The 24883-nt window shown below is 38.8% G+C and overlaps 1 protein-coding gene across 7 annotated transcripts in view; it reads right to left on the bottom strand.

Annotated features, from left to right (window-relative positions):
* The window catches only part of dennd1a (DENN/MADD domain containing 1A), a 1078084-nt gene that overhangs the window by 905967 nt on the left and 147234 nt on the right, over positions 1 to 24883 (bottom strand). For all 7 annotated transcript variants that reach the window (XR_005634853.1, XM_039762706.1, XM_039762705.1 and 4 more), the window contains exon 3: positions 23867 to 23910. Coding sequence is in view for 6 of the 7 variants with exons in the window: in XM_039762706.1 (XP_039618640.1) it covers positions 23867 to 23910 (44 nt within the window). In the remaining variant the exon portion in view is untranslated. The remainder of the gene's footprint in view (positions 1 to 23866; positions 23911 to 24883) is intronic.

Genomic DNA, 24883 nt, shown 5'->3' with positions numbered 1-24883 from the left:
CCACAGCACTGAAACATCAAAGAGAAAGAACTTCAAAAATCACATTTGAACATTACAAAAGTACCACATCACATTAAGTTTTCTACAAAATATGCAGCAGCTGCCTAATTTCAAAGATTCAAAGCATAAATGTCATTGCAGCCTGGTAGTGTCAAAGAGGACGCAGAAAATAATCAGGGTGCGCAAAACTTCCTTTGTTTTAATTATATGGCAAAAAACCTTTAAAATCCAGAGATCGCACTTGTTATTCCAATGCTTTGTATCAAACAGCTTATTTACATTTCAGATTGCATTTTTCATACAAACGCCAAGATCTATCAAAGCTGCATGAAGGATTGCTGAAATAATGAGAGAAAGACTTCTTTTAGGGTTAATAAATGTAGCGAGTCAATGTTACTTCCGCATCAGAAAAAGAAAGGTTTTGTCTCTAGTGAAGCCTCATTTATTCCCCTACTAAATGAGGAGCAAGAGATGAAACTGATGAACTTTTACTGTCGGCTTGTCTTTAACAGACAATTAAGACAGCACAGATCAAAATGGATTATTGTGGCTTGCTGCAGAATAGCACAACCATACATCTTCAGGACTACAGCCTTTTTTTTTAAAAAAACACCTTTTATCCCTCCCCTTTCTTCTTGTCTTTCTTTTCTCTATAAAGGCTGCAGCAGCTTTGTGGCTCAAGGGAAGCCAAAAGGCTGGTCATCATTATTCACTCCCAAATGTCAATCTAACCTCTATTTCTAAAGCAATGGATCCACAATAATTTGAGACAGATTCTTTTACTGTATGGAACAAAGGATGGACAAAATAAAACATCTAGTTGCACAACAGTATATTTTCTTCCCTTGATCAAATAACCATATGCCAGGGGACTTATTACAAAAATAATTAATTTTACTGGCTGCATTAGTGAATACAGAAAAAACAAAGGATAAACTCAGAACTTGCAGTTTTCTCAAAATCTGCACTCTGCTCAACCTTGTGTGTACTGTAGATCAAGGCAAAAGGAACAACTCTGCTGTTTTTAATCTAACATACATTACTACAACATGGAAGGATTTATTAGCAGGTTTTCCAAATATAAAATATTTCCAATGTATATCACCAGAAAACAATCAAAATGTATTCATATGAATAAGTAAATAAGGCTACTAAAACATAAAGAAAACAGTTATTATTTCCTTTCTATATTTACTCACAACATGTATCAGATTTAATACCACGCTTTATGTTGGTAAATATAGACAAACAATGTTTTATCTATTACGTTTGTAAACAAAAAAATGACTCTTCCTAAAATACAGCAGTATACTGTTTTACACATAGTAAACCCTTAATAATGACATAAAACTGCTAATACCTCAGACAGACCTTTAAAATAAAAATATAATTTTTTTTGTTTCCAAAATTGAGCCTGCAAAACTGCAGTACATGATAATCTTCTGGCAAAGTAGGAACTGGCATTTTGTCCGTTATAGTATTGATCCTGGAGAACAACAATATATTTTCATTAAAAACATGCCAATACTGGCCTTCACATAGGATAAACAAAAATGAATCTATTTGTAATCATAGCAAAGGAAAAAAGGTTTTAACCAAAAGGGAATGAACAAAAGCTAACACTACAACCTTACATTTTAGTCATACAACCTAAAAAACAATCTAGGGAATTCTTTATTAGAGAAATTATTAAAGAACTCTAAAACCTGTTCTGCATTAAACAGATACAGTTGTGCTTGAAAGTTTGTGAACCCTTTAGAATTGTCTATATTTCTGCATAAATATGACCTAAAACATCATCAGATTTTCACTCAAGTCCTAAAAGTAGATAAAGAGAAATGAGTTAAACAAATGAGACAAAATATTATACTTGGTCATTTATTTATTAAGGAAAATGATCGAATATTACATATTTGTGAGTGGCAAAAGTATGTGACCTTACGGATTAGCAGTTAGTTTGAAGGTGAAATTCGAGTCTGGTGTTTTCAATCAATGGGATGACAATCAGGTGTGAGTGGGCACCCTGCGTTATTTAAAGAACAGGATCTATCAAAGTCTGCTCTTCACAACACATGTTTGTGGGAGTGTATCATGGCACAAACAAAGGAGATTTCTGAGGACTTCAGATAGAGAGTTGTTGATGCTCATCAGGCTGGAAAAGGTTATAAAACCATCTTTATAGAGTTTGGACTCAACCAATCCACAGTCAGACAGATTGTGTACAAATGGAGGAAATTCAAGACCATTGTTACCCTCCCCAGGAGTGGTCGACCAACAAAGATCACTCCAAGAGTAAGGCGTGCAATAGTCGGCGAGGTCGCAAAGGACCCCAGGGTAACTTCTAAGCAACTAAAGGCCTCTCTCACATTGGCTGATGTTCATGTTCATGAGTCCACCATCAGGAGAACACTGAACAACAATGGTGTGCATGGCAGGGTTGCAAGGAGAAAGCCACTGCTCTCCAAAAAAAACATTGCTGCTCGTCTGCAGTTTGCTAAAGATCATGTGGACAAACCAGAAGGCTATTGGAAGAATGTTTTGTGGACAGAGGAGACCAAAATAGAACTTTTTGGTTTAAATGAAAAGTGTTATGTTTGGAGAAAGGAAAACACTGCATTCCAGCATAAGAACCTTATCCCATCTGTGAAACATGGTGGTGGTAGTATCATAGTTTGGGCCTGTTTTGCTGCATCTGGGACAGAACGGCTTGCCTTCACTGATGGAACAATGAATTCTGAATCATATCAGAGAATTCTAAAGGAAAATGTCAGGACATCTGTCCATGAACTGAATCTCAAGAAAGGTGGGTCATGCAGCAAGACAACGACCTTAAGCAAACAAGTCGTTCTACCAAAGAATGGTTAAAGAAGAATAAACTTAATGTTTTGAAATGGCCAAGTCAAAGTCCTGACCTTAATCCAATCGAAATGTTGTGGAAGGACCTGAAGCGAGCAGTTCATGTGAGGAAACCCACCAACATCCCAGAGTTGAAGCTGTTCTGTATGGAGGAATGGGCTAAAATTCGTCCAAGCCGGTGTGCAGGAATGATCAAAAGTTACCGGAAACGTTTAGTTACAGTTATTGCTGCAAAGGAGGGTCACACCAGATACTGAAAGCAAAGGTTCAAACACTTTTGCCACTCACAAATATGTAATATTCGATCATTTTCCTCAAATAAATGACCAAGTATAATATTTTTGTCTCATTTGTTTAACTGGTTTCTCTTTATCTGCTTTTAGGATTTCAGTGAAAATCTGATGATGTTTTAGGCCATATTTATGCAGAAATATAGAAAATTCTAAAGAATTCACAAACTTTCAAGGACAACTGTAAATGATCATTATTTTTAATGTTAATGTTGAAGAAAAAGTATATAGTATACTTATACAGATATAGTACAAAGTACATATAATACACAAGAAATTAAAAGACCATCAAAGACCTTTCAATACACTCCCAACATTATCACAAAATGTTATGTACACTTCAAACCTTTAACGGAAAATTAAGAACGCTCATGAAGTTTTTCTTTCTCTTTCAACCTGCTTTTCCTAGGGAGGACTGAACTGGAAACAGGCAAAGGAGATTATTACAGATGTCACTCTCATTTCCAATTCCTCCTGGTGAATTCTCTGGCATCCACAGGCCAATCCAACAGCAATTCTTTAGTGTTTTCGGGCAATGTCCTTCATTCTCTTTTCAGTAGCCAATTCCTGGTACACACCTCTTACTGTATTCTAGGGAGTTCATTTTCACTAGATACCTAAAACAAATCAACTGGCTCCTCTTGATCTAGAAATGCTGTACACTTTCTACAAGATTACTCCAAAGGAACACTAAATAAAGACCTTCATCTGAATAATAAGCTCACAGATCACTATCATAATCCTATAACTGCATCTCAAATCCCTTAGTGAATCTCATGCCTATAACTACCACAATCTGTGAACAAGCCGTACAAGTAAAATTCCTCCTTTGGGTCAGCTTCTTCCTCCAAATCTTAAAAAAACAATTTTCAGGTAGTGAAAACGGAACAATGACAGGTCTGTCTAAGGTTTGCTATCTTGACTAAAAACCAAGAACAAAAGGGGAATCATGAATATGCATGATTAGCATAGGTACAGATGTTGAAACATATTTCTTGCCATGGCAAACATACATGCAAAAGAAACAGGGACTGAAGGTCCCAGAGCCCCATGACAAGATGCTGTAAGATTCTTGAAGCCCAAAGACATTAGTGGCCCTCAAATCTCCATGCAAGCAGAAACAAAGGGCAAACAGTTGAATGAGTACTCTAACATCAGAATGTAATACACATTTCTCCTTCTGAATCGAGGTTCTACTATTAGTCTAAGTATGTACTTCAGCACCTCACTGAAACTTTGCCTAGTAAGACTGAAGAATAGGTTCCGTCATTAACTGTAAATAACCCCCCAATATTAATATTTAAAAATGGGGACCACAAATCCATTTCTGCCAGTGTCTCATTACACCTCCCTTGCATTCCAAGAAGAAAAAAAGAAATTGTTCAGTTTGTCTCCCCTACTTTCCACCAAAGAAGAAAGGAACACATTTGGGTCACAAACAGTGGTGCTTAACTGATGGAAAGTGACCTTCATGAAACTTACTGAAGAAGTAAACATTCAATAGCATACAGCACATCATTGGATCCTTGCACTTTTTTATTTTGGACATACATATTTTCATTTTCTTATTATATTGTTATTGTATGTGACATAAATTCTTCTTTGTAATTACATTCTGCAAAAAATAAAGAGAACAAACACTGCAGATCACTGCTGTTCACCTTACTTATCTGTTTTGTTTACCAGCAGGAACACACTATGAAACTCTATTAATATACTATATAGGATTCAAGCATGGACATATCAACATATGCATACATATTTTTCTGTCATGATTGCAAGTATTATGAATTTGCAGCATGATATGTTAACCATATTGTACTTTTTAATAGTGCATTGTGTGTAAATGTTTTTTTTAATCCTGAGTTCTTCTTTATATGTTTGCACTCACTTCCTTCTTTCCTGGAAGGTGAGAGGTATTTTAAAACCAGCAAACAACAAAACAGTGTTCACATTAAATAAAAAATGCAGTGTATCAAAAGTCTTCTTTAAATAAATAATCCATTAAAATGAGTGAATTAGTGGAGGTTAAAATCCATTACTTAAAAAAACAAGTCTTTTAAAAACAACACAAATGAGCTTAAAACAATGGCTGGAAGCTGTCTCTTAAAATCCAAAGCACGGTGCCGCCTTCTTTCTACCTGGCGGCTCCCCTGCTTCTCCCATCAGGCTTCGAAACAGGGGAGTCGCCCTACCTGCAGGTGCAGCTGCCTTCCATACTGTTCTGGTAGCCCTCCGATCACTGGCTAATGTCGGGCTCCATCCGGACCAAAACTTGGGTTCTTTCCCCAGCGGCCAGCGCACTCACGCTGGGGTTAAACCAGCCCAAATCCTCCACGACTGCTGCTGCCTTGTCACGGCAAGTCGTCTTCAATACCAGTCACTCCAGTTCCGTGATTGCTGAACCGATCAGCCACACATTCCACACCCCTCGTTAAGTTGCGAGTGTGGCGATTTTGCACATTTGACTAACATATGTAGTGACCTCTCAGGACTACAGTGCCCTAATCATTAGAGTTTAGTTCACAAATAGATACAACAGAGTACTGCAATATTTTTAATACTACACACTGATACAGAGGCAGCATGGTGGAGGAATGGCTAGCACTGCTGCCTCACAGATTCAGTATCCTTCATTTGAATTCCATACTTGGTCATTGTTTTTGTGGAGTGTGCACAATTTCTTTTTGTGCATATGTTTCTTTCTGGAACTGTTTTTCTTCCACATCTTTACAGAAGTGCATATTAAACTAACTGGCAACTGCAAACTGGCACTGATTGAGCAAGTGTAAGTATGGGCTAGTAGGTGCCTTTCTAGGATTTTTGCCCATCTTGCACTCAGTGCAGTAAGGATAGGATCTATCATCTTGTGAATAGGACTAAGCAGGTTTGAGAATGAAAGTATGTATGTGTGCTTTTTCATTGGCTGTGCTATGAAACCATTGCTAATTAACAATGGTTATCCAAATTCAATATGAACTACATTAAAAGTGGCATTAAAATGAGAAAATAAAAAGGAAAAAAAAACAAAAACTTTTGCCCTGAAGCTATTTATTGCTTCTGCTATGTGTAGATTTAAAATGATACAATGATCACTAAGGAGGTGGCAACATCAACGGTAATACCTCAGTTACAAACATTTGGGTCAGTGTGTCCCACAGATTGAAAAATTATAAACATGAAAATCCACCAAACTAACATTTAAGTCTAGCAACAACATCATAGTACAGCATAAAGAAAATCAAAAACAGTGAAAGTTAATATCATGCTGAAATACAGACAGCAACAAAGTTTTAGACATCATGAAATTAAACACAGCCTTTTTCCTTGGTATCATGAATTATGCAGTATATACAGTAATTACAATGTATTATTTTCCTAATAGGTACACTGACTTTAATATTAAAAACAGGAAACTTACCACATTACTCATACATGTAATGTATTTTCTGCTCTAAAAAAAACATTACTTACTTCACCTCTATTCATAGACTGACCTTACCTTTAATGTAATTTTTAACTGAATTATGTATTTTGATGCTTGCTAACAGCTTCAAGCACATAGTCTGTTATGTGAAGCTTAAGCAGAAACAAAACATTTTTGTCACTTCCACGAATGTAAGTATTTAATGTAAAGCCAGTTTCAGTTTTGGGAGAAAAATCAAGCATTCATGTGGGCCACTTCACCATAACAAACTGCAAACTTTTGCATTTAATTAGTTTTACCCAGAAATTGAAACCAAAAACTAACTATAAGTCCAGTATGAATCGAGAGAAAAAGCAGCTCAACAGTGGACAGACTGAAACAGTGGAAGCAAAGCTAGAAAGTTGTTGATTTCTTTTTACTATGGTACTTTTTAACCATTTTCAATAGATGAAACACTGGCTCACATTTCTTTTGTTAAATTTAGCCAGGATATTTTAAGTGGATCGTGCAAAGCAAAAAAGGAAAAATATTTGAATGTAATCATCAGCTGATCAAATTAAACATCTGCATGCAATAGGCAATGATATAGGAAGAAATGTCTAAGAACCCAAAAACAGCGGATGCACCAGCCAGCGCATTTCTTTATGCCACTCCAAAGCCCTGATAAATGGGATGGGATACATCAGGAAGGGCATCCGGTGTAAAATTTTGCCAGATCAATACGCAGACAGATTCCGATACCAATCAGTCAAGGCCCAGGTTAACAACAACCACCACCATTACTGCTAGCCAAAACAGTGCTGATGGAAATTGGGCTATTGTTGACCGAAGAAAGAGAAGAGGAGGTGGAAGGTAATGTGTGGAAGTGAGGGTAGGAACTTTAAATGCTGGCAGTTTGACTGGTAAAGGGAGAAAGTTAGCTGATTTGGTGGAGAGAAGGATGGCTGAGGAGTGCATGTAAGAGACAAGATAGAAGAAGAGTAAAGTCAGGTGTGTCTTAGGTAAGTTCAAATTGTTCTACCATGGTGTGGATGGGAGGAGAAATGGGATAGAAGGAACAGTATGCCAAAAGTGTTTTGGAGGCAAAAAGAGGGTCATACAGAGTGATGATTATGAGCAAGTTGGGTGTGCAATGGATGAGAAAGAAGATTGCTGGAGTAAGCTGGAGGAAGTGATGGCCAGTGTACCCAAGGAATAGAGAGTGGTAATTGGAGTGGATTTCAATGGACATTTTGGTGAAGGGAACAGAGGAGGTGATGGGTAGGAATGGTGTCAAGGAGAGGAATGCAGACGGTCAGACAGTGGTGGATTTGGCAAAAAAGGATTGGCATGGCTGTGGTGAATGTGAATTTTAAGAAGAGGGAGGAAAACAGGATGATGAGTGGATGAAGATGCACAAAGGTTGATCATATCATATGCAGGAGGGTCAGTCCAAAGGAGACAGGAGACTGCAAAGTAGTGGCAGGGGAAAGTGTAGTTAGGCAGGATAGAATTGTAGTGGATAGGATGACGGTGGAGATCAAAAGTAGGAGGAGAGAATCAAGGATCGAATGATGGAACCTGAAAAACAAACACTGCAAGGTTGAGTTTAGGGAGGAGGTAAGACAGGCACTGGGCGACAGTGAAGACTTATCAGATAGCTGAGCAACTACAGCAGACGTTGTAAGGGTGTCAGCTAGAAGGGTGCTTGGTGTGATATCTGGACAGAGGAAGGGTGAAAAGGAACCGTGGTGGTGGAATGGAAGTTCAGGATGGTATACAGAGGAAGAGGATGGTGAAGAAGAAGTGGGATAGTCAGAGGGATGCAGAAATTAGACAACAGTAGAAGAAGATACGGCATAAAGTGAAGAGAGAGGTGGCAAAGGTTAAAGAAAAGGAGTATGACGAGTTGTATGAGAGGTTGGACAGTAAGGTGGGTGAAAAGCAAAAAAATAAGCTCATAAAGCACAGAGAATTTATTAAATTAGGTATGTTTACAAGCCTTAAATTTCACACCATTTGGCTTGCTCTCTCTCTCAGGGGTGGGGATTGATCTGTTCTTAACTCAATTTTTCTTTTTGTAAAAACTTGATTGCTCTGTATGGATTGCAATAAAATTAATAAAGTATAAAAAAAAAAAAAAAAGCACCTTTACCACTTGGCTAGACATAGGGACCGAGCTGAGAAAGATGTGCAGCAGGCCAGGGTGAAAAAGGATAAAGATGGAAAAAAAACTAGTGAGGAGAGTGTGTTGGGCAGATGGAAACAGTACTTTGAGGGACTGATGAATGAAGAGAATGAGAGAGAGAGAGAAGGTTGGATAATGGGAAGTATAGTCAATCAGGAAGTACTACAGATTAGCAAAAGGAAGTAAGGGCAGCTATAAAGAGAAAGAAGAATGGAAAGGCCTTTAGTCCAGATGAAATACCTGTGGAAGCATGGAGGTGTTTGAAGAGATGGCAGTGCAGTTTTAAATCATATTGTTGAATGTAACCCTTGGAAAGTGACAGGATGGCTGAGGAGTGGAGAAAAATGTACTGGTACCAATTTTTTAGAATAAGGGTGATGTGCAGAACTGTAGTAACCACAAAGGGACACAACTGATGAGCCATAGCATGAAGTTATTGAAAAGAGCAGTGGAAGCTCTGTTAAGAAGGAAGGTGATGATTAATGAACAGCAGTATGGTTTCATGCTGGGAAAGAGCACTACAGATGTGATGTTTGCTCTGAGGGTGCTGATAGAGAAGTATAGATAAAGCCAGAAGGAGCTGCACTGTCTCTTTGTGAACTTAGAGAAAGCATAATGACAGGGTGACTGGAGAGGAGGAGGTGTGGTACTATATTAGAAAGTTGGGAGCGGCAAAGAGTGGTACAGGATATATACGTGGGCAGTGTGACAGTGATGACGGTAGCAGTGACAGATGCATTCAAGTTAGAGGTGAGATTATATTAGAGATCAGCTCTGAGCCCTTTCTTATTTGCAATGGCGATGGACAGGTTTGAGGATGACATTGTGAACTCTACTGAGAGTAGGGAGCAGGTCAAGTAGACCCAGGAGAGGTAGAATATGCTCTAGGCAGGAGAGGAATGATGGACAGTAGGAACGTGACAGGATACATGATTGTGAAAAAGAGGGAGGTCAGAGAAATGATGAAGAAGCAGGAAGTAAAGTTGGCGAAGGTGGTTCAGCTTAAATACTTAAAATCAACACTACAGAGTAACTGCAAGTGTGGAAGAGAGGAGAATAACAGAGTGCAGGCAGGGTGGATTGGGTGAAGAAGAGTTTCAGGAGTGATTTGTGGCAGATGGGTTTTCCAGCAAGAGTGAAAGGGAAGGTCTGCAAGACAGTAGTGAGATCAGCTATGTTATATGGTTTGGAGATGCTGGTATTGACCAAAAAACAGGAGGCAGAGCTGGAGATGGCAGAATTAAAGATGTTAACATTTGCTTGGGTGTGACAAAGGATGGACAGGATTAGAAATGAGGACATCAGATAGTCAGCTCAAGTTTGACAGATGGGAGACAAAGTCAGAGAGGCAAGATTGCGTTGGGTTGGACATGTCCAGAGGTGTGATAATGGGTATATTGGGAGAAGGATGTTAAGGATGGAGCTGCCTGGTAAGAGGAAAAGAAGAAGGCCTAAGAGAAGGTTTACAGATGTAGAGAGAGAAGACATGAAGGTGGTGGGTTTAACGGAGCGAGAAGATATTGAAAAAGATGATTCGTTGTGGCAACACCTAACAGAAACAGCAAAAAGAAGAAGAAGAAAATGTGAAGAAATGCTTAAGACTGTGAAATATTTATCAATTATTCACCTAGCAATAGCTTATTTCAGCAGCACTGGACAAAACACTTGAGAAAACACTGGACGATACCCCAGTCCCTCAAAGGACACAGGATGTATACAAGGCCAATTTGGAGTCATTAGTTGTTATAACGTGTATATTTGGTATGTGGGAGGAAAATCTACACAGCCACAGGAGAATGCACACTCTCCATACATAGACAGTGATTTAAACTCATTCTCCCAGAGCTGTGAGACAGTTGCACCAATCACTTTGAAAGAGTCTAAAGTAAAAATCTAAAAAGGTGTAATTAAAGGCAGATGTAACATCAGTATTGAAAAGTGTGGAATTAGTTAATTTTCATTTTTCAACTGCCTTTTTCTTAATCGCTTTTGTTTAAACTGAGTAAAATGTGTTTCACTATTATGTTAGGATTTCATACATAAGAAATGAAAATAAACTGCTAAAAAAAAAAAATAAAGGAACACTTTGAAAACACATCAGATCTCGATGGGGAAAAAAAATCATATAGTGATATGGACTGGGTAATATGTTAGGAACAAAAGGATCCCACATCATTTGATGGAAATGAAAATTATCAAGCTACAGAGGGCTGAATTTAAAGACACTCCAAAAATCAAAGTGAAAAAATGATGTGGCAGGCTAGTCCGTTTTGCTGAAATTTCATTGCAGCAACTCAAAATCTTACTCAGTAGCTTCTAAGGTCTCCACGTGCTTGTATGGATGGTGTCCTGGGGGATTTCCTCCCAGATCAGGACAAGGGCATCACTGAGCTCCTGGACAGTCTGTAATGAAACCTGGCGGTGGCAGATGGACCAAGACATAATCTTCCATAATTTTTGTGCACCAGGTGGAGCCTATAACCCACTAAACCAGCATAGGGTCTGACAATGGTTTGAAAGATTTCATCCCGATACCTAATGGCAGTCAAGGTTCCGTTGTCTAGCCTGTAAAGGTCTGTGCGTCCTTCCATGGATTTGCCTCCCCATACCATCACTGACCCACCAACAAACTGGTCATGCTGAATGATGTTACTGGCAGCATAACGTTCTCTAAGGCTTCTCCAGACCCTTTCACGTCTGTTACATGAGCTCAGGGTGAACCGGCTCTCATCTGTGAAAAGCACAGGGCTCCAGTGGTGGACCTGCCAATTCCGGTATTAAATTGGAAATGCAAAATGAGCTCCACAATGCCGGGGGGCCAGTGAGCACAGGCCCCACTAGAGGACATCGGGTCCTCAGGCAACCCTAATGAAGTTTGTTTCTGATTGTTTGGTCAGAGACATTCACCCTCTGCTGGAGGTCATTTTGTAGGCATTTCCTCAACTTGTTCCTCATTGCCCGAAGAAGCAGATACTGGACCTGCTGATGGGTTAAGGACCTTCTACGGTCCTGTCCAGCTCTCCTTGAGTAACTGCCTTTCTCCTGGAATCTCCTCCATGCCCTTGAGACTGTGTTGGGAGACACAGCAAACCTTTTGGCAATGGCACGTATTGATGTGCCATCCTGGAGAAGTTAGACTACCTGTGCAACCTCTGTAGGGTCCAGGTATCGCTTCATGCTACCAGTAGTGACACTGAGTTTAGCTTAATGCAAAACTAATGAAAAAACAGAAAAGATGAGGAGGAAAAAATGTCAGTGGCCTCCACCTGTTAAACTAGTCCTGTTTTGGGGGTCATCTCATTGTTGCCCCTCTAGTGCACCTGTTGTTAATTTCATTAACACCAAAGCAGCTAAAACTGATTAACAACCCCCACTGCTACTTAACTGACCAGATCAATATCCTAGAAGTTTAATTGACTTGATGCTATACTCTGATTAAAAAGTGTTCCTTTAATTCTTTTGAGCAGTATATATATATATATATATATATATATACACACACAGTAATCCCTTGCTATATTGCGCTTCGACTTTCGCGGCTTCACTCTAACGCGGATTTTAAATGTAAGCATATCTAAATATATATTACAGATTTTTTTTTTTTTAGGAAGTATATGTCAATGTAGAGGTAACTGAAGTATTATGTATCTTGATTTTATACATTTGCTTCCTGAGGTAGCTTTTCATTTAAGGTAAGTGATCAAATTGCATGAACTAAGTAAAGTTAGCAAATTAGTGCAAAACTGAATTAAGAACAGACAGTATCAGGTTATACAATAAAGAACACTTTTCTGAACTAGGTGTTATAGTGGGCCTCTCAGGCATTAGTGCAGGTGCCACCAATATCTTTACCTTACATAAATGATCCAGACAGAAATCCATCCATCCATCCATCCATCCATCCTATTCCGCTTATCCGAGGTTGGGTCACGGGGGCAGCAGCTTGAGCAGAGAGGCCCAGACTTCCCTCTCCCCGGACACTTCTTCAAGCTCTTCCAGGTGAATCCCAAGGCGTTCCCAGGCCAGCCGGGAGACCTAGTCCCTCCAGCGTGTCCTAGGTCTTCCCTGGGGCCTCCTCCCAGTTGGATGTACCCGGAACACCTCACCAGGGAGGCGTCCAGGAGGCATCCTGATCAGATGCCCGAGCCACCTCATCTGACTCCTTTCGATGCGGAGGAGTAGCGGCTCTACTCGAAGACCCTCCCAGATGACTGAGCTTCTCACCCTATCTTTAAGGGAAAGCCCAGACACCCTATGGAGGAAACCCATCTCAGCCACTTGTATTCGCAATATCCTTCTTTCGGTCTCTACCCATAGCTCATGACCATAGGTGAGAGTAGGAACATAGATCGACTGGTAAATTGAGAGCTCCATTTTCACCATGATAGACCGATGCAGAGCCCGTATCACTGCGGATGCCGCATCGATCCGCCTGTCAATCTCATGCTCCATTCTTCCCTCACTCGTGAACAAGACTCCAAGATACTTGAACTCCTCCACGTGGGGCAGGATCTCTCCCCCAGCCCTGAGAGGGCACTCCACCCTTTTCTGGCTGAGGACCATGGTCTCGGATTTGGAGGTGCTGATTCTCATCCCAGCCGCTTCACACTCAGCTGCAAACCGATCCAGAGAGAGCTGAAGATCACGACCTGATGAAGCAAACAGGACAACCTCATCTGCAAAAAGCAGCGACCCAATCTTGAGTCCACCAAACCGGACCCCTTCAACACCCTGGCTGCGCCTAGAAATTCTGTCCATAAAAGTTATGAACAAAATCGGTGACAAAGGGCAGCCCTGGCGGAGTCCAACTCTCACTGGAAACGGGCTCAACTTACTGACTGCAATGCGGACCAAGCTCTGACACCGGTTGTACAGGGACCGAACAGCTCTTATCAAGAGGGTCCGGTACCCCATACTCCGGGAGCACCCCCCACAAGACTTCCCGAGGGACACGGTCAAAGTCCTTTTCCAAGTCCACAAAACACTTGGTAGATTGGTTGGGCAAACTCCCATGCACCCTCCAGGATTCTGCTAATTCTGCTAGGTGTAGAGCTGGTCCACTGTTCCGTGACCAGGACGAAAACCACACTGTTCCTCCTGAATCCAAGGTTCGACTATCCGACGGACCCTCCTCTCCGGGACCCCCGAATTGACTTTTCCAGGGAGGCTGAGGAGTATGATCCCTCTGTAGTTGGAACACACCCTCCGGTCCCCCTTTTTAAAGAGGGGGACCACCACCCCAGTCTGCCAATCCAGAGGCACTGTCCCCGATGTCCATGCGATGTTGCAGAGACGTGTCAACCAAGACAGTCCTACAACATCCAAAGCCTTGAGGAACTCCGGGCGTATTTCATCCACACCCAGGGCCCTACCACCAAGGAGTTTTTTGACCATCTCGCTCGGTGACCTCAGCCACAGAGATAGGGGAGCCCACTTCCGAATCCCCAGGCTCTGCTTCCTCATTGGAAGGCATGTTAGTGGGATTGAGGACCCACCGACCTACAACGTCCCGAGTCGAGGTCAGCAGCTCACCATCCCCACCATATACGGTGCTGACACTGCATTGCACTGCTTCCCCCTCCTGAGACGCCGGACGGTGGACCAGAATCTCCTCGAAGCCATCTGAAAGTCATTCTTTATGGCCTCCCCAAACTCCTTCCATGCCATGAGTTTTTGCCTCAGCAACCACCAAAGTCGCTTTCCGCTTGTCCTGCCGGTACCTATCAGCTGCCTCCAAAGACCCACAGGACAAAAAGGTCCTATAGGACTTCTTCTTCAGCTTGACGGCATCCGACACCACCGGTGTCCACCAACGAGTTCAGGGATTGCCGCCACGACAGGAACCGACCACCTTACAGCCACAGCTCTGGTCAGCCGCCTCAACAATAGAGGCACGGAACACGGTCCATTCGGACTCAATGTCCCCCACCTCCCTCGGGATGTGGTCGAAGTTCTGCCAGAGGTGGGAGTTGAAGTTACTTCTGACAGGGGACTCGCAGCACGTTTGGGCCTACCAGGCCTGACCGGCATCCTCCCCCACCATCGAAGCCAACTCACCACCAGATTTTGCATTCCTCCCAATCACACCCTTCCAGGTCTCACTGTCATTGCCCATGTGGGCACTGAAGTCTCCCAGTAGTACGAGGGAATCCCCAGAAGGTATGCTCTGTAGCACCCCCTCCAGGGACTACAAAAAGGGTGGGTATTCCAAACTGCTGTTCAGCGCATATGCACAAACAACAGTCAGGACCTGTCCCCCCCACCGGAAGGCGGAGGGAGGTTAACCTCTGGTCCACCAGGGAAAACCCCAATGTACAGGCTCCAAGTTGGGGGGCAATAAGTATACCCACACCCACTCAGCGCCTCTCACCGCTGGCAACTCCAGATTGGTAGAGAGTCCAGCCCCTCTCAAGAAGACTGATTCCAGAGTCCAAGCTGTGCGTTGAGGCGAGTCCGACTATATCTAGCCGGAACCTCTCGACCTCGTGCACTAGCTCACGCTCCTTCGCTTTCAGAGAGGTGGCATTCCACGTCCCAAGAGCCAGCTTCTGTAGCCGAGAATCAGACCACCAAGGTCCCCACCTTGGGCCACCACCCATCTCACACTGCACCCAACCTCCTTGGCCCCTCCCATAGGTAGTGAGCCCATATTAATAGTAAAACAGTTAATTACATAGGCAACGCTAACAGAGGTTGATATGTAAAGTGGATAACCTGGAGTAAGAATAATTATATTATTGATGGACCTGGACAGAATTAAAATCTGCAGAGACCTACAGTTCCTAAAGTTGCATCACTTGGAGCAGCATTATCTCTGTTTGTCCAACTTCATTGTAAATCAGTTTACTCTAATGTTAAAATGAATAAGATGTACACATGGCCTGTAATAGGATTATACTCCTGTTGATACTGAATAATGTTGGATAAGCTTAAAACTCATTTAATATGCTGATGCATTATTTTTGTGATACAGATAAACATGTGCACCAACTACAGTGGAAAAATAATTTTTTAAATTGTGCAATTTGATAAATTCTGATTAATTTGTTTTTGGTTAACCAAGTACCTGTTAGTTAATACTTTTAAATACTCAAATATCTAAATTAATCTCAATCTATACCCCCAAAGAAAACCTAGCATTAACATGCAAAGTAAATTATAACCAGTTAAAATTATTTTTACATAGGACAATTCCCATAAAGAACACACAATTCAGTACAGTAAAACATCAGTAAAAACAAGGTTACCAATCCTTTTGATTCTAAGTTAACATTAGATAAGGGACAAGTGCAATATAATGTATGTATGTATGTATGAGTGGAAAATACTGTATTGTTCTGCTGTTATGGACAATTTTGGATACTTATTTTATTCAATTATTTTAGTTGTAACTTGAGTAATTGTGTTTTGTTTCTGTTTATAGTTTTATTTTATTTTCTTCTGCACTGGAAAATTGCACCTAAAAATTTTGTTGTACTATGTCTCATTGCTACAATGACAATAAAGATTTTTATTTGACAATAACAAGTAAAGACTTGTGTCCATAATTAATTAATGAAATGAATTAAATTAATGAATGACTGATGTTGGGGATGTCATTATTGAGTCCCCATTTGAAAGACATAACTTTATTCAACTAGTAGCAACACAAAATCCCACTATATGACATGAAGATAAAGAACACTAAAGATGTATTAGGTAGATACTGTTTTCAAAGTACAGCTATACTTACTTGGAGTATATAAGTAATTATATAAAATTACTAAGAAATAACTCTTTTGTATAAATGTAAATACCATGATTGACAAGGGATCTTTTACATGGGAAACAGATAATTATAAAACCTATGTGAACTACAGATAAAGGTTTTGCCTTATACAATTTTACTTACCCTCTGAATTTTAGGACTGCCTGCAACTAGCAGTCTCACTGTATAGTATTCTCTTAGTATGGACATTAACAAGTTGTGCATGAAAACTGAATGTGCATGCATATTTGTGTGGTGAGTTGAAGGAGAAACAAAGCCATCCACGACTTAATATGCCAAAATTGCATTTTAAAACTGATACTACATTACGCATTTAACAAGTTCTGTCTATATCCTACAATAATCATCAATACTCTTACTTGCAACTAAAACCCCAAGTCTACTTAAGTTCCTATATTTGGGGTAGTTACTAACTCCTTATCAGCAGAAAACAAACAATACACTGGTGATAAGGCTAACAGGACATCATCATTTACAAACAATAAAGTTAAACCCTTTGATGCCCTAAATGAATACTCTCCAAGTCTTGTCTGTGCCATAAAACAGAAGTGTACATATGAATGAAGGAACCCTAACAGAGACCAACATCTGAATTAAATAGACTTGACTTTACAACCAATTATGTAAGCAACACTTGCTTCATAAACTCAAAGACCAAATAGCAAGCTACATATTCCTGTAGCACCTCCTACAAGATTCTATGAGTTTCAGGTTTCCTGATAATGCTGTATTTAAAGGAGAATTTGACCACATCTAGTTAAGTACCGTTTAACCTCCCATGTGACTTCCCTGCCAATTAAATTAGGTTTCATGTCCCAAGGGTCAGTTTTCATATTCAAGGTCTAATGTGTTTAGATTCATCCCATCAAAACTGACCATAATTCTTTCTTGAATAGATTGTGATCCTACAGGGCAGCTGCACACTGCTTTTTTGGGCAGAACTATGTGGGCCACCTGACCAATGGGGGCTCACTAGAAAACACCATTTTTAGGCCTAGCTTCAGGAGTCAGTCTAGTATCCATGTCTTGGATGGGGTTCAGTAATATTTAACAGGAATTTTTATTAAGGATTCTGGGATCATTTTTTTAGGACCTATACCAAATAGTTCATTCTGATGCTGATTTTCTTTATCCATCCTAATTTTTTTTTAAGTTATTCAATGAACAACCATGAACAAGTCTTATGATTTATATTAAAGTGTTGTTTTTAAAATGAAACTTCAGATTGTAGGTGTTACTTGTTCATTTTTTAATAAAAAAAAATAAATTGTGAAGGCTTATGTTTCAGTGACCATAACAAGTATTTAAACAATTCCCCTTAATATACATACATTTAAGCTAATTAACCACATACAGAACATATTTATCCATAATGAATACAGCATTAAAGAAAATAAAATGCTTATAATAACTACAAAACAAAATTATAGTAAAATGTCAGTAAGATGTTAATCAAGGAGATACAAGGCTAACACACTTAACAAGCGTACATGAAAAATACACAAATTTGGCTCTTAAGCTAACAAGCCTTTTGTTTACTAAACAGAAAGGGCAACTTTTTCTTTATTTATTATTTTTCTTATTAACAATGTGAGCTGCTATACTAAACACAAGCTCATTTGCTCATTATTCACATTCAGACAAGGAGTGTCTATTTTAACTAAAGAAAATGTCTGAACAAATCTTAATTTCTGTCAAAAATTGAACTTTGTTTCTTGGTGCAAAGAGAATTGTCTGTATCTTAAAATCAGCAAAACCAAGGTTACTGTCTTTTGCCACAACAAAAAGCTTCTATGTCCAGTCACAATTCAGGGAGTGGATGTTGAGGTAATCCACTCCTACAAGTATTTGGCGGTCCACATTAATGACAGCGCAATAGCCAGTCTTAGAAAGTTAATGCTCAATGTTAAGAAACAGCCTCACTGCTGGAATGGACTGTGAGATATATTTGCATTTTGCAAATAAGATACTGGCATACAATTTTCTGAATGTTTTGAAATGTGCATGCTTAACATGCCTAATATGACTGTATGACTAAACTAGAAAGAAACTGAACCAGATAAATACACCTTAAGCAGAACATTTCTTAAACAAGAATTTTTCTTTATTACCTATTTTTTTTTCCATATTTTTTGTGTGAACTGTTTTTTTTTTTCTTTTCTTTTTCATTTTACTAAAACCTTTAAAACGAAGAAACTGTGAAACTATTTTAACACGTCACACTACCTCCTGAATCATCCTATGAAGCAAACTAAAAGCTGCAGAACTTTGGTAGTTTTGGATATATGCAGATATGGATAGGTTGGACTGGTTTTGGAACATAGAGGAACTATATATGAAAGGGCAGAACAGGCTCTTTTTCCTTAGGAGACTGCATCTCTTTATTGTGGGGAGTGACATCCTTCACATATTCTACAACTCTGTGATGGCCAGTGTGATTTTCTGTGCTTTGGTGGGCTGGGCTGGTAACATTACTAACATAACAACAAGCTAATTAAAACATCAAGTTTAGTTATGGGATGCATTGTGGACCTCCAGGAGGAAAAATAAAACAAAATTCAGTGCCATTTTCAAAACAATGATGCACATTAACTTTCTGACACACCACCATTGACAACTTTCAGCAAACAAATTATTCAGCAAGTGTGTATCAAGAAGCCAACAGCAACATGTCTGCATAATGCTTCACTATCACTATGACAGCCAAGTCAAAGGTTTTCTATCTTTTCTTGCTTTTAAGTCATTCTGGTGTGTGTCCAGACCATAATGTATATGTTATTTATTTTGCTCTCTATTTATGTATATTTATTTAAAGATCTTCTGTAATAAGCCAAATTTACCCCTGGGGACAAATAAAGTTCTCTCTGTCTTTCTGTAAATGACAAAAAATATCCACTAAGCCTTTGTTTATGTAATGCAAGATGATACAAAGCCACAAAGGCTGAAGTGTATATTGCTCAAAATATTATGAAATTTCTTTAAGGGTAAAACAGAACTGAAGTTCAAAATGATCCAGACAGGGGTCTGATAAAAAATTAATGCTAGGAAAACCAATACTGCAAAAAAAGCAAGATTAATATTAAGCAAAGCAAACACATTAGGTCTAGTCTATTGACCTTTCTGCAAATAAGAATAAGAGTTCAGCGGGCATCATAATGCAGCAGATTCAAAGACTGTACACCTTCAATGCATGCCACAATCTTTATTAGATGTTACGTGATCACAACACAGTTCCACCCACATGATTGGCAACTGGAACTGTTAGTATGAAGAAAATTGTGGCGCCCATGCCTAAGTACTGCAAAATTATGTTGACCATGAAAGCACAATGGCGGTTTGAAAGACATTCAAATACATTAAAAACAGTAACTAAATTTCAAAGCATTATTAAATTATTAAAAATAACCACAATATAATTTTAACACTAAAATTACCAGAGCCTACGAAAAACTCGTAGATCCGGCCCACCTTAAATCCCATCACACCTCTCCGTCAGCATCTTTTCTTGTTATATATGTGCCAATAAAGACAAGCAGCAAGCAGCCTACTATTCCATCCCCCCACTACAGCAGAACATGCCTTGATTATCTGGGAGTGAAGTGCTGGCATTTTAGAGTGGAAATAATAGATCGTTATTTGAAACATATGCATTTCATGTGTGTTCCGTTTCTACAATCTGTGTAAACACATTGTTAAAACAAACGTTTTTCATATTTTAGAAGTAAATGACAAAATGTAGGCATAAACTATATATAATACAGAGAGGTCAGTTCAGTGCTATAAGCAATTATCAAATTCAAATGTTAACAGTTCACACACACGCAAGGACCGTCCTTCCTACATTTAAGACATGTGTACCTGTTGCAATGCGCACACTTCTCTCTATGCTGTGGACACTGAAGAATTAACTGCGAATAAGTAGCCAACTACATCTTCATATAATTTTCAAGATTTTAATTCCAGTCTGAAGATACACAAAAGTAAAAGCAGCTCTTTAGACATGGATAAACCACAATATGTGCTCAGTCTTTTGTGTGTTATACGATAAGTATATATGATAAGTATAAGTATATATGATAAGTAATCAATCCTGAGAAAACTATAATCCTGCTCTGTCCTTGTTATTAGTGGCCAGCATGGTCCAATCTTCTGCCTGCAGATCAACAATAGTTCCATTAATTGGAGTGTCTGCAGAATTTGCAGGCATCAGGGTACCTCCCCATGAACCATGATTGGTGTGTGGTGTTACACACAAATAAAAATGTAAAGAGCTGTGTTTCAAACAATTCATAAACATAAAATCTATTTCCTTTGGAGTTTTGCATGAGTTGTATGTGCATCTTAAATAAAATGATTGCCATTGATCAGGGGTTATTTTGTATACGATGGGCAAGATCAGGGGCTTGCTGCCATTGTTCGTTTATCTCTGGGGCTGGGTGTCAGACGCCACTGCCATTACTAAACCTATCCTATGTTTAAATCAGTTAGGGTCCCTGTACCTTTCCCATGTAATTAATGAGCATATAGCGTTTAGCTTCAAGTTAATAACAGTGGTTCTTTACAATATAAAGATAATTTTGTTCAGTCTTATGTATACTTGCATAATAGCTTTCCCCTTCCATTTATTTGAAGATATGCTCTATCAGTTAAATTACCTAAAGCAGCAGGAGAAGAACACTGCTGTGTGAGAGGTTTGCGCACGCACGAACATGTAATAAAGGAAAATATACAAAATATACTAGTGCAAGCAATCACTCTCAAGATAAAATTGAAACAATAAACTAATCCCTAGTAGAAATTGGCAAATTCACCAATATTTTTCAATGTGAAATTTAGAAGTACTAAAACCGCGTACAGTACGATCTGTTCAACACATCTCAACAAAAATTGAACTGTCTCGACAGATGCAGTTAAAGAATAAGTGTGCCACATTTCAAAAAACTTGGTCCACAGGGGGCCGAGTTGTTTCATGTGGACAGACAGACATAGGCTATCGCAATAGGTGCTTTGTGCATTATATGCGGACGCATCTAAAAAAGTAGGGAAGTTCAAAATGTATTATGCTTTTAAAAAGACTCTAGTAAGCTTCCAATAATTCTTGCTAAAACAGAGGTAAAAGATAATTAAAAATGATTAAGCATTCAGTGTAATAACGGTCTAACAAAGACTAGATTCAGTTTTTTTTTTTTTTTAATAGCTTAACGGAGGGAGATGAATCAAAGTGTATTTTAACATGATGAAATTTCATAGGCACAGGAAATTTAAATACAACTTTAATACTACTATAATTAAAATATCTTAATTTATCTCAATTCAATACTATAAATATGCTGCACATTTTGAGCAGCATCACATTTACAAGAAAATGTCTCTAAATCACACACATATGCAATTTCAGAACAAGCTTTACTAAACACATAGTACACACCTTTCTTTTAATATTGCCTTTCTACATAAACTTCTGCATCAACTTCTCTAAACTCCAGAGCCTGACACATTGACAGAATGTTTACTTAATCAAAGTTTGAGGATCAAGAGGCTGGGCTGGCAGGTAACCCTTTCAGACAGACAGGCACATAGAGAGACAGATAAGACTTTACTGATCATAGAGGAATTAAGCATCAACTGTAATTTATTTTGGTAGTATAATTAGCACACATCACTCCACTTTTAATACTTAAAAAAAAATCTACTGCCCCATTTTTATCTCATTATTTCCATTGCATCAGTATGTTACAGGACACCCTTAATCAAAATGGGCTGATCTAGAGTTGCCAATTTTTCAAAACTGCATGCTTTTGGGATGACTGTGGAAAAGCTTGCTGACTACTTCTAAAGAGCCCACACACATTAAAATGATATACTGTATATCATTACTTCAAAAAAGGCTAAGATGAAGTTTGTCTTCCATCAACTCTAATGAGCACAATCAAGACCCAGACTGCTGAGGCTAGTAGTGGAAGACATTAAACTCTGCTTATCAAACAGGTTTACTTTATACCAGATTTTGTAGAAGAAAAGATGCATTGTTGCAAGATTAGCAAGAAGTAGCACAGATTGGTACTGAGTGTACCAAAAACTACCAGCTTTTGAAATTTTAAGGTAAACTTGCTTCACAACTGAATATTGAATTTTAAATTACATGGATATATAGAACATGAATATACTGTATATATTTCTGTCTGGAAGCACACTGAATTATGAAATAAGTGATTAAACAAGTAAAACACTTCTGTAAGGATTAAAAGAAAAGGTTTACTATTTTGAACTATGTAGAAATTAACAAATATACTGTAAATAGTTTTCTTACAAGAAAAAATGTGCTGCAACAATATATTTGAATCAGCTTAATTCAATTCTGGTTGACTGGACACAGAGCTGATCCCGGCAACACTTGTTGCAAGGCAGGAAATGCCCATTCATCTCAGGGCCCAGTAAAGTGCACAAAGGGAAATTAGGAATGACTGACTCACCTAATCAGCACCTAATCTACTCGTCTTTGAGAACATGGAAGGAAGACTCCAATTGCAGATACAGGAAGAATGTGCAAACTCCACATGGATACAAACCACACATGAGGTTTGAACCTTGGTCAGTGGATTTGTAAGGAAATAGAACTACACACTGTATAGGGACACGTGTCCCTATGCTGCCCAACTGCATAACTAGTTTTAAAAAAATAGCAGCTCACAAAAATTTGAGACTTTTTAGAAAGTATATTCAGTAATTCAAAATTAAAAAGATAGATAATCTATTGATAGAAAGCATTTTTCCTTTGCTAGAAGTACTTATTTAAAAAGTTTAACCTAATAGTAGAATTTGCCTTAATGACACAAGGGAAGAGCAAACTTTATTCATGACACGTAATTTACCCCCCACAAAATTAGGATATACAGTTTTCCACAACAATGGTGTCCTATTAATTGGTACAGATTAGCAAGAAAAACAATAATGATTAGTGGAGAAGTATTGTCTATTGTGTGTACTGTCTGTAATATTACAAAATATGTACTTGCAATGTCTGCCACTAATCAGATGTACCAAATATGTCTTAAATAAATTTTTCATAAAAAAATATAAAAAACAATAAAATTACATAGTTCACAAAACAGCACTACAAAACCAATGCATTGCCATTTCACCAGTAAAAGCTGTCCCTACTGGGTACCCATTAGCTTTTAAGTAGTGATTTTCAAACAAATGTTTAAAAAACAGAAAGAGAGAGAAAGAAAGAGAGAAAGAGAGAAAGAAAGAAAGAGAGAAAGAGAGAAAGAAAGAAAGAAAGAAAGAAAGAAAGAAAGAAAGAAAGAAAGAAAGAAAGAAAGAAAGAAAGAAAAAGTTAATTACGCATTCCAAACCTGGTCACTGTACTCTTCAGGGAATTGCCTCCGCACCTCAGGATCTGTAAATAATTGACAGATAATATTAATTGGCTTTGGATTAGTGAGAAAGCAGAGAATCACACATTAATATTTGATCAGAAGATGATAGGGACCCTGGCAGGGGATCCAAAGGGGCTGCTGAGACTGGTATGCTGATTAGGCCAGGAAAGCGCTATTCAAGGCTCTCCCCTTTACCCTCCTCCAGAAAAAGAAGAAGAAGAAGAAAAAAAGGCAAAAAGAAAGTCTTGATGCTCCTGTTAGCTTGAGGCTGATATCCAGTCTAACCTCCTACTGGCTGCAAATTGCCTGGTGGATGAGTTGCCAGGAAAAAAAGGAAAAAAAAAAATCACAACGACTTTCAAACTAGCTTTGATTGTTATTTTATTATCTACCACGATCAGGCAGCCTACAGAGACCAGTATGATGTATGTCCCAAATTTAGGATACACTACTTGCAATTCTCTGATGTTCCACTACCAGCTTCCAACAGAGTACAGGCACTGTTATCAGAATTTGACTTATGAATAATAAGGGAAGTGCTGCAGGGTCAATTTACAGCATGGAAATCTTCCAAAAAAAAATCTAAACAATTCCTGGAGGCTAATTAAAGCAGTGCAGAACCTCTCACAGCGAGCATGACAACACCATTAAAGATTTAAGAGGAGAAAAGAGATGGGGCTGAAACATAAGAGCTTAAATGACAACAATGTCCTTCTCATCTAACATACGCTTTAATTTGTTTTGTCAAATATATTTTATCAGCACCAATTTACAACTGCCTGGCAGCTTAACGCAACACAGTAGCATATGTGAATCCGGGACACTTCATATGCTTCACAAAACACAGATTATTTTAATTTCTATTGCTGCATTATTAGACAGCACTCTGCTTGAGCAAGTGAACCAAAGATTTTGAAAAGGTGCTCATCCTTACAGACATACAATGTTAAAATATAGAAAAGGGTGAATGTTGGGCAATTAAGATAGGACATA

The sequence above is a fragment of the Polypterus senegalus genome, chromosome 9, assembly GCF_016835505.1.
Source record: "Polypterus senegalus isolate Bchr_013 chromosome 9, ASM1683550v1, whole genome shotgun sequence".
Classification (NCBI taxonomy): domain Eukaryota; kingdom Metazoa; phylum Chordata; class Cladistia; order Polypteriformes; family Polypteridae; genus Polypterus; species Polypterus senegalus.
This window is presented reverse-complemented; position numbering and strand designations above follow the sequence as displayed.